Source organism: Lissotriton vulgaris, chromosome 6 (genome assembly GCF_964263255.1).
Source record: "Lissotriton vulgaris chromosome 6, aLisVul1.2, whole genome shotgun sequence".
In the NCBI taxonomy this organism is placed as follows: domain Eukaryota; kingdom Metazoa; phylum Chordata; class Amphibia; order Caudata; family Salamandridae; genus Lissotriton; species Lissotriton vulgaris.
The window spans coordinates 59,056,660-59,070,681 of record NC_141694.1 but is presented as its reverse complement, the minus strand read 5'-3'; the positions used below and the strand labels follow the sequence as shown (position 1 = coordinate 59,070,681).

At 50.9% G+C, this 14,022-nt stretch overlaps 1 protein-coding gene across 3 annotated transcripts in view; it reads left to right on the top strand.

Moving 5' to 3' along the window:
- Nucleotides 1-1,224: 1,224 nt before the first annotated feature.
- The window catches only part of VEGFA (vascular endothelial growth factor A), an 84,629-nt gene continuing 71,831 nt past the window's right edge, over nucleotides 1,225-14,022 (top strand). For all 3 annotated transcript variants that reach the window (XM_086925919.1, XM_086925917.1, XM_086925916.1), the window contains exon 1: nucleotides 1,225-1,958. In XM_086925919.1, the coding sequence (XP_086782045.1) occupies nucleotides 1,893-1,958 (66 nt within the window). In that variant the 5' untranslated portion in view covers nucleotides 1,225-1,892. The remainder of the gene's footprint in view (nucleotides 1,959-14,022) is intronic.

Sequence of the window (14,022 nt, the reverse complement as noted above, 5' to 3'; positions counted from 1 at the left end):
TGCGCAATGATTGAACTCCAGTGCAAATGGGTAATCTTTCCCACTCCTTGCAAGGGCCTATAATTACAATACATAATCCATACATTGCAATCATGGCATGAGGCATGAGAATGAGCTGATGAGCCTGTGGCCTGTGAGGAGCGCAGGCCCCGCCCTGGCAGTGACGTCACGCGGCAGCCCATTGGCTCTGCCGGTCTCCGCCCCCAGCCTCCGGTGCCAGGCCCTGCCTCCCCAGACTGCTGCTGGCCGAGGCGGTGAGCCACTCGGCCAGCGGCGGCAGAAGGGGCCAGGTTGTTCAATGGAGCATTCGGTCCAAGTGCTCCCACTTTGGCGATGAGACCCGAGGCAGAGAGGTATATTGTGGGCACGATCACGCGCTTAGTCACGTGGGGAGCCGGGGTACGGGGACTTTGGTCATCTACTTTCAGAATCTGCGACTTCCACGGATCAAATGTTTGCATCTGGCGCGGTGTTGAAAGTAAACACGTGACCATCGAGGGTTTATGCAGCGCCTGATGTTTCAGGGTTACGCTGAAGCCCTGTAAATGCCCCGAAACAATACAGATGTGTATAAAATGTCATAGAGAGCACGGATGAAATGCCCTCTCGAGCGGGTGCCTGCTTGTGTCAATCACCGCCAGTGCATTATCGGGGTGACATCTCCCGACAGGGGCCCAGTGAGGTGCAGGAACTGAGCTCGTGACGCTGCCTTAAGTGCTTGAAGCAATGCACCCAAAGCTCCAGTCATGCTAACGAAGCTGGCGTGCACGTAGCATTCACGTGCCACTTGAAACACCATACCCTTCACATTGTGCCCACGACCCCTCGTAGCCCCAATAGGAGGCGTTGCTAATGGTGAGCAGAGCACTTGTGTAAACCTGCACACTCGTAGCTTTACCAGGCAATAAAAAGGCGTCAGTTTTGGGTATTATTTTTTCATCATGTGGGTAACACAGACTCCCTGATATTACCATATGTAATTATAATGCATCATGTCAGCCCCCATCTATGGATCTAGTGAGTGTGCCAGGCAGCTGGGTGGCCACTCAAAAGTCAGGATGCCTGTGGGTCCAGCTCGGTTCGACTCCCCAGACTCTCTGTTCGCTCCCTGTCGAGAGAAGCGCCTTAGACTTTCCTGCTCACCATAGGGCCGCCCCTGGGAGGGGCCAAGGGCGGGCCCTCCAGCGCAGGCAGACCCATTCCAATGTGAAGAGAGCAGGATCCAGGCAGAGCTGGAGCAGCAGCCGAGGCAGCGCAAGCGCCGCGGGACCCACTGGGCAGAGCCGAGGACGCCTAGCGCCCAGAGGAGACAGCACAGGGCCACGCAGCACTGAGAGCAGCCGGCGCAGCTTGGGAGAGCGCAGGGTGCAACGAGAGCCCTCCGGCAGGCACCGCGACCAGGACGCGGAGTCCCCTCCACCATCAGACCGCCAGGGGCGGCGGACCGGTGCTCGCAGCTCGACCCCGCTCATATTTATTTATTTATTCGGATCTGCGGAGATCGAAACAGATCGATCTGTGCCTGGCTTCAGCGAGGATCGGGGGCGCCAAAAATTAAAGAAATCCAAATTGCAGAGCGAAAATGGATTGAAAACTTTTTGTTTTGTTTCTGCTAACTTTTTTGGAGCAGTCTGTTACAGTGCGCGGATCGCGTGTGACGGGAGCCGGGCTTCGGTGGTCTGACCTCTGGTGTGCTTCAGTGTCCTTTGCTCTCCGGGGCCATGGAGGGCCCCTTCCTCCGGAGGGACTAGAGGGGTGCTCGGCCAGGAGTTTGGGGTCTGCTCCGGGGGGGCTGGTGCGCCTCCCTCTGCCCTCGGGGCCGGATCGCCTTTCTTTGCTCTCTCCCTTCCTTCCCGGGGTTGGATTTTCTTCCCGGGTCCAGTCCCGGAATCATGAACTTGCTCCTCACAGTGCTCAACTGGAGCCTGGCCGCGCTGGTGTACTTCGGCAATGCCAAGGTAAGAGGGCACAGTGTGTGTGTTTGGGGGAGGGCTGCTGAGAGGTAACATACAGGCGCGAGGGCATGAGCACTGGATAGGGGGCACATAAGGGATGAGGTGTGTGTGTGGGGGGGAGAGGGGGGGCTTAGAGAGGACACGGGTACCAGGGCATGTGTGGTACAGCATACACCCAGCTGTCAGGCAGTGCCCCGACCGCAGTACTGCACCGAATTACAAGGGCCAGGAGGGCATGTGACTTGTTCAATTTCTGCCGTATAAGCTACAGTTACTGGTGGGGGGGGGGGGGGAGGGGGCATGGCGCTATGGGAGGGGTGTGTCGTACAATCAGTGCGCTGTGCTGGTACCCCACAGAGAGCAGGGCCCCCAAGGATTCCAGAGGACCCCTCAAACACCCCGTCACCTGAAGCTTTTGCAGCGTGTTCATTCCAGTGCCCACGGAGCCTGGCATGGCTTGGCACCATCTCTTGCAGGGGGGTACCGCGCCTACTTCCAGCGGAGTCCACCAGCGTGGCAGAGCCGCTCCAGTTTGCGTAGTATGCCACATGAACCACATAACTTGCGTGCAGGGACACCGCATGTGGGCATGACGTGTATATTCCGTGTACATCACACGCCCTGTGCAGGGCACTAGCACCGTGCTGCAGAATAAGGGTGCCTACTTGTGAAATTGTGCTGCACACCAGTCGCGTTGTGCTTCGATCTAAGCCCTCCCAGCTGCTGGTGGCCAGGATCACACTGTGCGACCGAGCGAGTGCATGGCACGCCTCACGGCCTCCCGTGACAAGCAAGGGCTGTGGTGGATTGACCATGAAGGCAGGCACTGTCTGCCGGCCTCGTGTCTACGTGGACGGGTTCGTCTGCCGTGCTTAGAAGCGCCCCGTCCCTCCAGAGTTCAGCTGGAAGGCGCTGCTCCCGAACTGTCCATGCACCCTCTGATGTGCTTCAAATGTTAGGTTATGGTTTTAAGAACATGCTTTTATTGTAGAAGTGTTTTGGGGGGAAGCAAGTACTTGTGTTAATACAGAACAGTACAAATGCGTATTGTAAACTTTCGATAGATTTCTTTAGAGCTCACAGCGGAATGGTCTGGCACAGTTCTGAAAGGGGGTGGCGGGGGCGCAAGCTGTGTCTGTGATTAAGCACCCCTCCCCCACACCTGACTTTATTAAAAGCTAGGATATTGGATTTCTGTCCCGCAGCCGGGTCTCTCCAGCGGTGTGTGATTTGGGGTGCCCGGGGGAGTTGGGCCCCCCACAAGCGGGGTTCCACATTGAACAGACCTGCCCTGCATTCCTTCTCCGCCAGAGCGGGGAATTAAAACACGGGACACCCGCGTGCTGCACGGAAATGGAAAGGTCAGCCCCGGCTCGTTCTCATATCGACCCCCCCCCCTTATATATCCTTGAAAAGCTTACATACCACCATACTGCAGAGAGGGACCATATGACAGACGTGTCGGTAGCAGACCATGCAGGGCTCGGAGATAACCTAAAGCGCACCTTCACCCAAGGGTGCTGAATAATAGATGTTTATTGTTACCCCCTCAGTGGTACTCCTTTTACCGACTTCCAGAAGGATGAAAGGCTGAGAGGGTCTGTCGGGATTTGAACCTGTGACCATTAGGTGGCACACAGGTCCCTGCAGTGGGCGCAATAGTCCACAGAGCCAGTAGACCTCCAGGGGCGCGAGTTGCAGGCGCTCGTGCGTGTAAATCTGTGCGGAAGTGTCACTTAAGGATTTTGAGGGCCCTGGAAAACCATATTCTGGGGGCTCCTGTCCAGAACAACTCTGAACTGTATTATTCACGTTAAGTCCATGTGATTTCAAACAAGACTAAACGATAAGAACGTATCACGGTCACACAATTGGAATACTGGAGGGGGGGGGGGTGGAAGGGGAGGGCTCTGGACAATTGCCCTCTGTACCCATGCCTTAAAGTGGCCGCGGAGCTTCGAGGTCAGGCGCATCCGTAACCCCGAAAGAGTTTGACTAATTTTTTGCCAGGGTGTAAGGTGCCTAGAGTCCGGCCCTGGCCGTGTTTTGGCGTGGCCGGGGTCTGTGGCGGTGCACACGGGGGCTGAGGCGTCGGTAACACTAGCAGGGGTGTTCATGCCCGGGGGGGGCAGGCTGCATCACATGCTTGGTGGGAACATATGACGCTGCAGAATGCAGGCGCGTCGGAGACGAGGGCTGGCCGGGGCGCACCGAGGCAGGCCTGCATTGGCTTGTCGGGGCGGGCTGGCGGGCGGGGGTGGCGAGTGAATGAACTTGCAGCGCATCAGAGTTCAATGAACTCTAGCCGGGAGCGCGCAGGCCCTCCCCGCCCGCCCGCCCCCAAGGAGGGGCGGCTCCATGGCTGCCGTGACCCTGGCTGTGCAGCCGGGTGTCTCTTACCTACACGTGGAGCCGAGGGGTGCTGGGCTCCGCACCCTGCGAGTGACACTTGAGCCCTGTGCACCTAGAGACGGATTTAGAGCCGGGAGGCATGGAAAGTGCTCCGATCTCTGGAGGAAGTGCTAAATCCGGCTGGCACTCCTCGCCCGAGATCAGGGGTTTTTCTTCCAGATGTTCAAACTTTTTCCAAAGATCGCTCGATGCTCGCCCGCAGGCTGTGGGCGCTAGTTACCCGACACACCCGAGTGGCCTCTTGGTGCTTCACAGCGGGCATGCTTTGTTACCCCACTAACAGGTGCTCTCACCCGACCGAATCGGCATTGTACAGCAGGGGTAGATGGGCCTTCACCCCCGCCTCGCTGCTGTCGGAGGTTCTGGGCAGAATCCCCCTAGCCTGGCGCCTCGCATCTTTACAGCCAAAGCAGCCCCCTGCCGGCGAGTCAGCTGACAGTGTCCCTTTAAAGAACACACTTACCTGCAGGGAGCTCGCGGGACTCTGAGGAAGAGGCTGCCCCAGGCCTGCTGCGCTGCCAATCAAATAGCACCCACCGTATGTAGAGAACCCCCACCAGGAAAGCCAGGGTCTCTGCAGTTAACATTCCGTGCCGCAGAGTTTTCTGCATAATTCATTGCTTTGCTGTATTTGCCACTACTCCTCATTTGCAGAGATTAACTACACATTGTTTGTAGTTCAGATGGATCAAACGTTACAACAAGTGTTGCCATACAGTGGAAAGGCCTTCAGAGGTTCCCCTTATTGGTGAATTTAAGTGGCCCGGGTTCTGCCGGGTCTCAGACCTGCTAGTAAATAGAAATCGACTTTGAAGCAGGTCCACGTCAGACTCTGTATTCATGTCCTTAACTTTAGAGGCGAAAGACTCTTTGATTTCGCAACAATGACTGTAAAGGCCCTTACGGTCTTCCATGTCAGATGCAGTTCCTGTTTATATTTCACTTTATCTTGTATTCCATAGGATTACCGGCTTTTTTCAAGGTGGTGTGCTCCTTTTCGGTTTTTTTTCATGCAACATATCGCACTTTTCTAGTGTTTACACTCACTGGGTCGCTTCTATGGCCCTGACTAAGTTCAGGTCGTGGGTGCATGTGTATGGCGACCATAGATTGAGAAGTCTGAAGTTATGCAGATGGCAGTGCAGCTTCGAACAGCACCTGTTTGAGGGGGTCAGACAGGTGTGCAGACAACATGCACCTCCAATCCTTGGGGGCTTTCGGTGTCGTGCAGAGGAACTGTGGAAAGTGTGAGCTATGCAGAGGGAGGATTTCAGAGCGATGGGAGGGAACATAGGACATTCGTGTTTAAGAGTGACTGACCACAGAAGCAAGGATTGCGAAGGGTCAGACTCTCCGACGGTCACTACCCCTTCCATAGACCCTAGTTGATGTTTAATTCACAGTCTCATCTTTTCAGAATTGAAACCGTTTCAAATCTAAATGATGTAAGACAAAATCACATGTATTCATGTATCGGATACAGCTAACAACCACTGGCACAGACTTGCTTTAGGTGGACATGTTTCTTGTGTGATTCAGTAACAACAAACTTCCGAGGTACCCAAATACTGGTCAGGTGACAAGCTGTGTGAAGCGCAGGATTTTAGTTTGTTTTAAGCCACACCCATAATTATATAGGCCACGCCCCTCTGAAAGGATTTCTAGTGATGCTTCGTGGCCACCTCCCTTTTAGAGAACACCCACCTTTTTTCATCCCACTTAAACCACTGTTGTATTTTGGTGTTAAAATAGGATCAATTAAAATAAATCTTAGTGAAGACACTGGTAATGTGTAAAAATATCGTATTAATGAAACGTGCTGCATAATTTGTCTTTTCTATACGGTTTAGTTGGCTTTGACACCTTATTTGTGATATGTACTTTTTCCCCTTCTGTTTTATATGGAGCGAACTTGACCCGGAGGTATCGGAGCGCTTTACATGAACACCACAGTTAATTTACACATGGACACCTTTATTTGTGTTGGGCACAGGAGGATTACGTGCTTTACCCAGAATCACAGGATGTTGAGCGTCATTGCAGAGACTCTTAACCGGTTCCCCAGATTTTAGATTGACCGCCCTAGCTGTTAGGCCACATCCTCTCCCCATCATACTTTTTAGATGTCAAATTGTCTTGTTAATTTCAATGGAGGTGAAGGAGGCATCGGAAAGAAAGCAACACTAAACACTCCAGGGGGCTGGTCCAATATGTGCCTGTGTAGTATGTTGGGATATGGAATGTCGAATCTAGCATGTGTGTGTGGAACATGGGACATTGATGGGGGTTGGTGTTTGAATGGAAAGTCATTTAGATGCAGGAAGGTGGTCACTGTACCAGGTCCATTTTCTGTGTTTCTGTGTACCGGTGCTAACAGTTAGCGCTTTACATAGTTTGCATAGAAGCAGTTACCCGGGTTACATGTGGGTAGACACACTCGCATGAAGTAAAAGCAAATACAGTGTCACAACCACAGACGTGCACCATAAGGAACCTTAGGTGAGTGGGTTCCATATTGAGTAGACCCAGTTCCATGCATTAATCCCACACGTGCACGTTGGTCTGATTCTCAGTGAGTAATCGAAGTTATGATGACAGCTGTGTGGGCTCAGGATGGTTGAGCCTGGGATTTGTCTAGTCCAGGTGTGTCGAGGGAAGGAATCTAAGCATTGTAGAAGTGAAGACATAGTGCAAGATAATGTATGTGTGCCTGCTAGTGATGGTGTGCTGGGATTGACTAAGTAAACCGAGTTAAGAGTTGGTGGGGATGGTGGTGTTCCCGTGGGCGGCTACAAGGTGCAACTGGTGGAGAAGTCAGGGTGAACAGGTGTGCAATGCCAGTGTGGTTAGGGGATTATGTGTTGACTTGAAGCTTCATGTACCTATTAATTAGTTTGATTTGTTGTGGGGGATGTGTGGTATGTTGGATATGGGACGCAACTGCAGGGTGTGTGAATGGAACCTTGAGTGTTGGGTGCGTGTGGTTGTTTGAATGGGAAGTCAGCTGCAGGCTAGTGGTTACTGTATTGTTCAGTTCTGTTTCCTGTTCTCTTCACTGGTACTAATAAACAGTACTTACCTGAGCCCAGTCCAGTGAGCCTTCTCGTATTACCACAGACTGACTTGTCTAACATCAGTGGCTGAAGTTCCAGAGTGACAGTGGCCAATGGCTGACGGAGGCTGAACAACATCTCTCCAGAGTATGTCTGAATTCCGGTTGAGTGAAGGCCATTACTCGAAACGCAGGTGGATTCTGCCATGCAAGCCAACAAACTGACGGAATGTGTTTGCATACACGTCACTGAATTAAAGTTGAGGCGTGGCATTTCTAAATCTACAAAGATGCGCAATGGCTTCCAAGTTTTTAGGCGTTGAATTACATTATCTCCTCACCTGAGAAGTGCATATTATAAGTATCACCTGCAGAAACCATTTGCTACTTGGTCAACGCTAATTTCCTGGAGACTTCTGTACAGTGTATTATTTGTGAAAGTGTGTTAGGTGGCCACAGTAGTTTTTGCTGTGGAGATTCAGGAATTATGCTACCTGATATTTTCAACAAGCATTGGTAATGCTTCGGTTCGCATATGTAATGAATAAAGAGCTGTTTTCATCATTCATCGTCCGGGACTAGGAAAGAAATCCCTGACAGATAGCAGAAGTGGAAAGAATGTGGCGCAGTGGCCAGAGCTGCTGACACGAGAGCTGAGGAACCGGGTTTGAGTCTTTGTGGCGCTTCACAACATCCCATGATTCTATGCAAACCATGTAATCACTTCGCGTGACACACTGTTATATAAATATGCCGCAATAGTAAAAGGCTAAACTTTATGAAAGTATAGCGCCACCAAGGCAGATTTTAACTATTTCGGCAGTGGGAAACTGATAAAAGAAGCAGGAGAGGAAAAAGCACTGGTAAATTCAGAAAAATACTTTACAGAGTGGAGGCGTGATGTAAGTCCCTTTTAAGTTTATATTAAAAATAATGGATTTCTCAAGCACCGCACAAGTGCTATACAGGTGAAGTCTAAAAAGCTCAAGTGATGTCACATGTCTTTGATAACTGTGTCATCATTAAAAGTAACGCCAGTAAAAAGATCAACTTAAAAGTACAATGAATAAAATAACATACATTCTTAGATATTCAGACAACTTACATTTGCATTGAAAGTGTTTAATATAATTCCCAGTGGGCACAAACATGGCTTCCAGACATTATGTGACACAGAAGGCAGTGTTCTGCACTCCACGTCTCTTCACATGAAGGTGTTGCAGGAGAGCCTACCGTTTGGCTAGAAGGCTGGTTACCAGCACTGATTCAGCTAGGTCCAGAACATTCACAAACCTCCATAAATTGACCCAGGAAGTCAACAGGTTTAGTTGATGATCTCTTTAAAGTGCCCCCTTCAAACCAAAGAAGTCTTTAAAGTTGCTGTTCTAGTCTCTGAATGACTTCCGATGATCTACTCTGTCTTCACTTTTGCTCTGAGGTTTGACACGCGTACTCAAGTCCCATGTAGTGTCTTTTTGTGTGAAAGGAGTTCTACTTCAAACCAGTGTATCGACGTTCATATTTTTAAATATGGAATTTTAGGAGTAAGTGTACCAATATACCAAAGCGCTGCCTGCATTCTTTTCGAATGAAAGCAGCTGCTCATTAGGGCAATATTCAACCTTATGCGAGTAGGGGCCCAAATGTGTGAGTCTCACTCCTAATTACCAGTATGGATGAGACCCAATACAAAATACACAGCGAGTGTCATTAGCAAACCCTTCGGGCTCCCTGCCGCCTCCTGCCTTCTACCCACATCCAGTGCCTGTCTCCACTCAGTGTACTCTCGAGTCTGGGGGGCTTCGCTCCCTCCTAGGCTGTCGGTCTCCCCTCCAGCACACTGGCAGCGCTTCCCTCTGTACTGCTTGGCTCCCTGCCTCCAGCTTTGGCTCCCTCGCAGCCTGTCTGTCCAGGCTCGCTCCCTGGTCTGCAGCTTCCTGCCCCGGCTCGGCCAGGAGGGTGGCTGTGGCCGTGCGCCGTGGGGTCCCGGCCCCGAGGCCTGGCCTGCAGGCCTCGGGCCACCCCGCAGCCTGGGGCTTGCGTCAGCCCTTCCCAGGGAGCCCGCCGCACCCTCGGGCGGCACAAGGCCACCCGTGCTAATTGTTTCTCCGTCCATTCACAGCTCCAAAGCCGTGCTAATGAGGCTGCCCGGGGGATTACTAGCCGAGTTACCCTCCCCACCCCCTCCTAGGCGGGAGCAGAGGGGGGAGGTCACGGGCCCCGTGGGGCTCACCTCTTCCCTCGCTCCTTGAAATGAGAACCAGATGGAGTGCGAGGGGGCGTGGGGGCGGCGGGGCTGGTGGGGTATCGGTGCAGCGCACAGCAGGGATGGAGGGTGGGCTATGCCACTAGGAAGGTGAAGGAAACCCTACTGCTGCATTGAAACCACGGGGTGGGTGTTGTAATGTGAGCTCTGCTTGTTTTATTCCTAATGTAAAGTTTACTGCTTGTTCTCAAGTTGTGCTTCACCTGCGCGAGCCTTGCACTCGGGTATGTTACATTTCAAGCGCCTGGGCAGCTGGACTCCGGCACCATGATGGTTCGTCGCCACCTCCCTGGCTGGGGACACTTCTATGAGGCTTGCCTGGTCTCCTCGTCATCACTACATTTTGGCGACGAGGATAGGATAAGTTATGAGGACTGTGGCGAGAGTGATTACCGCATAGTCCCTCAGGAAAAGCCTTCCCGCCTTCGAACAATCCCTCAGAGTGAGGTAATTCCCTCAAGGAGTGAGCCACGAAGCACGCCATGCCTCTGCTGGGGTCTTGTCGGGTCATGTGGCTGTGGAGTAAGCTCCATTGTCCCTGCTCGCTGGACCGAGAGACCCGATCTGGTGTCAGCCCGCAGAGGGGGGCACACGCTTTCACTCCTCCTAAACAGCCCCCCGCGGGTCATGGTGTCTGTGGTGAGTGAGACCTGTGGAGACGCGCGTCTGTACCTCGTCTCCAAGCAGAGGGATTTCTGCACAGACGTTCATTCCTGAGAGTGATCCCGGCGCCCCCTGTCTGAGAAGAGATTTCCTTGGAAGTAGACTGAGTCCTGCAGTGACCCCTTCCCTGTGCTGATTCCCAGGGGTCCTAGAGAGACTGTCTCTATCGGAGCCCATGGAGGAGGCTTCAGAAATCCCAGTCTGTGCGTACACCCCGGGGAGGCGGCGCGAATGATCTATGAGTGATTGGCATAGAGGGCGCCCCTCGGATCCCAAGGTGAAGAGAGTGAGTCCAGGAGGCAGGCCGAGGCCTTCCCTCCAGTGTCCGACCTTCAGAGGCCCTGGAAGGTCGCAGGCCTGTCGGACACACGTAGGCCCGGCCCCAGCTTCTGTTGACAGTGAGCTGCTCTGTGGACTGTGCCCGTGCCAGGGCGCAGAGTTCGCCTCTTACTGCCAGGCAGGCCTTATTACATTAACCATTCACGAGCATACAAATTGCTGGTTTGTTACAACTGGACCCCTGCCCGGTCACTGAAAGACTTGAAGCCATATACGGGGAGCCGGATGGGCGACAGCTAAGTGCAGTCACACACCCTAATAACACATGTCTAATCCTGCCCTTTTCGTTTAGATAAGGCGTTATCGTGTATTTATGTGTTTAAATCGTTAACTGGCTGTTCCTCCAGCATATTGGGAAAGCTGTCCTGTTGTCAAAATAGAGCGAAGCTTTTTTTCTTGTCTTTTTACCCAGCTAACCAAACTTGGTATACCTACCCAAAGAAGGGTGTCTGTGGATCACAGAGCATGCATTCAAAATCGTTTGTCAAATATAGATTCCTCTTTTGCAAATGCATGGCCCTATTTGCCCAGTCGTGACGTTGCTCAGTACCAGTTAAGACAAGTGGCCTTCGTCCCTAGGGAAGCAACTTGTGGGTAAAAATGGCGAAAGGCGTGTACCATTTACTTGTATAGGTTGTGACGGTGGGAATAACTACGCAGCCTGGAACTTGCGGTGTTGCTGGTGACATCACATGCATGTTGTAGCCAAAACGCCATTGCAATTGTTCTGCACTTTCAAGGGCTCTGCAGACGAAGGTCACCCGTTTGATAAAATGTGTTTGCAGCATTTCTACCACTGTAAGAAGTAAATGCTGAGTGAACTATGAAAGGATGCTTGCATATTCCACTGTCTCAAAGCACAGTTCTAGCTGATGGAATAGCGATTACACTTATATACCACAATAACACTAACAAACATCTCTTTTCGGATGGTCTGTTCCTAGGTTTGGCTGCTGTAGTAAACATAAAACACAGACAGACAAAGAGACTTCCAAAGCACCACTATCATTTAGAAACTGAAGAAGCAGGGACCAGACACTACGTCTTCTACTTCAAAAAGTGACATGTTTCAGTGGAAGACGTTGCCCTTTCCTGCGACGGGGCATTCTTGCTTTGCTTAAAAAACAATTCCTGATGAGAACGACACCAATTTTGAACCTGGTGATTCTCCTTTAGATCATGGACACCACCCACCCTAATGTCCTGCTTCAAGTCATTCACTCAGCAGATCTGCGGTCAAGAATCGATCATTTGCTACTGATGGTTTAGTTGGTGGATGGCAGACTGAGTTCCTTCTAATACTGCACAGGCCTTTGCATAATAATAATTATATTCAAACAAACTTGTGTTGCACAATATATGCTTTTGCATATATCGTGAAACCTGTTTTGAAAAAGTGTTCATAGAATGCATCTGCAGACCTAATAAACCTGGTTTAACACAAATTAGTTTGGTGCTGAGGCAAAAAGAGAATTGGTGCAAATCACGCTTCACCAGGAATGCGGCAGACACTTAGTGAAGTCCTACAGGAGGTATGAGAAACGAGTTTGCAAATGTTACCCTGTTCGCAGTCAAAAGATGGCGGAGCAGTTTGATGCAGCATTTACCTGTTTGCCTACGTTAGACATGTCTTTTTACGTCGCTCCCGTGACTACAACCGTCTTGTTCACGTGTGAAAACACCAGCATTCACCATCAGTGTGCCTTCATGGTGAGCATGGTTTCTGTTCTAACCAGCACCCTCACAATCGAGAGTATCATTGAAAACCATGGTCTGTTCAGTTTTCTATAAACAATCCCTGCACACGCACTAGTTTTCAAAACCAGTTTCTCACCTATACCAGGAGACGGCAGCGATGCAGTTTGGTAAGACCAATGAAAGGCCCTCGATTAGTGACTAAGACTCATTCTGACACCTTTACATCCGGGTCAACTTCCGGGAATGACTGTGACGTAAAAGGCTACAAAGAACGATCTATCCGTGACTGGATGGCCGAAAATGTGACGTCATCGAAAATAAATGAGGTTGCAATAGCAATGTCAGGCTCTGTTATGGAGAGAATTCCACATTTCGACACTGGGGGGCTAAATAGAGTGACTGCTGAATGCTGCCCCCTACGGGCTTGCGCCAGTAACCACATAGACAACACACAAATGAAGCTGCTTCGATATGTGACTTGTCAATAAGGAGTCTTGCAATCTCGGTCGATGAGATGAGGCAGCTTGTCACTGGACCGTGCAGTGCAGCGTTCTTTAAGTCACGGTCGCTAAATGTAATTTTCAAAGCCCTGCTCTCACATGTGAGTGAGGTCCTCCTCCATTGATGGTCAATATATTGGTCTCTCACACAATCCATTTGCATTAACACCCTTAGATACAGAGAGAGTGCTGATTTTGTATGCAATTAAGCGAAACATAATCCGCATCATACCCACTGAGTATCTGGGTGGACTTGTTTAGTGGTCGCATCTGCCTAATTCCATCGATTTATAGTTTCAAAGATGTACCTTGCCAGTCTTCACGCCAGTACACCATATCAAGACCTATCTCAGCATCCCACCGGTCCATGCCGGTACACCATATCAAGACCTATCTCAGCATCCCATCACTCCATGCCGGTACATCATATCCAGGCCTATCCCACCGATCCATGCCGGTACTTCATATCCAGTAGCGTAGCTAGACTTTATGCCGCCCTTGGCGGTCCCTGCGTTTACCACCCCGTGGCGGCCGCACATAAGGGGGTACTGGCGCCCTGTGACAGTCGCATGTAAGGGAGGGGGCGTACTCAAAACTCATACTGCCCAGGGCGGAAGGCCCACCTACCCCTTGCTACTCCACTGACCATATCGAGGTATTTCTCAGCATATCACAGCTTCACACCAGTAGACCATATCCAGACCTATCGCAATATCTCACTGGTTCATGCCAGTACACCATATCTAGACGCATCTCACCAGTCCACTCCAGTACACCATGTCCAGACCTATCTCAGCAGCTCACCAGTTCAAACCGGTAGACCATATCCAGACCTATCTCAGCATCTTGCCATTTTTTTCTCTTAGTAGTAACTTAGGCAGTCTTTGTACTGCTGTATGATCTTCATTTCTACTAACTATGTTACGTGTCTAGATGTCTGCTTTTGTTTTAAATTACAATACATTCAGTTATGGTAACCACAAAGCTTGCTAGCGTGCTGTTATGTGCAGTACATTCTTTGTTTTGAAATGGACCCAAATCACATCCTTAGTGACTCTTTTCAACCAAGGAGAAATGCATTGTGCATTAAAATCCCACAAAGTGGTCCCCTCTGTGTATATGTTCGCTTGATTGACC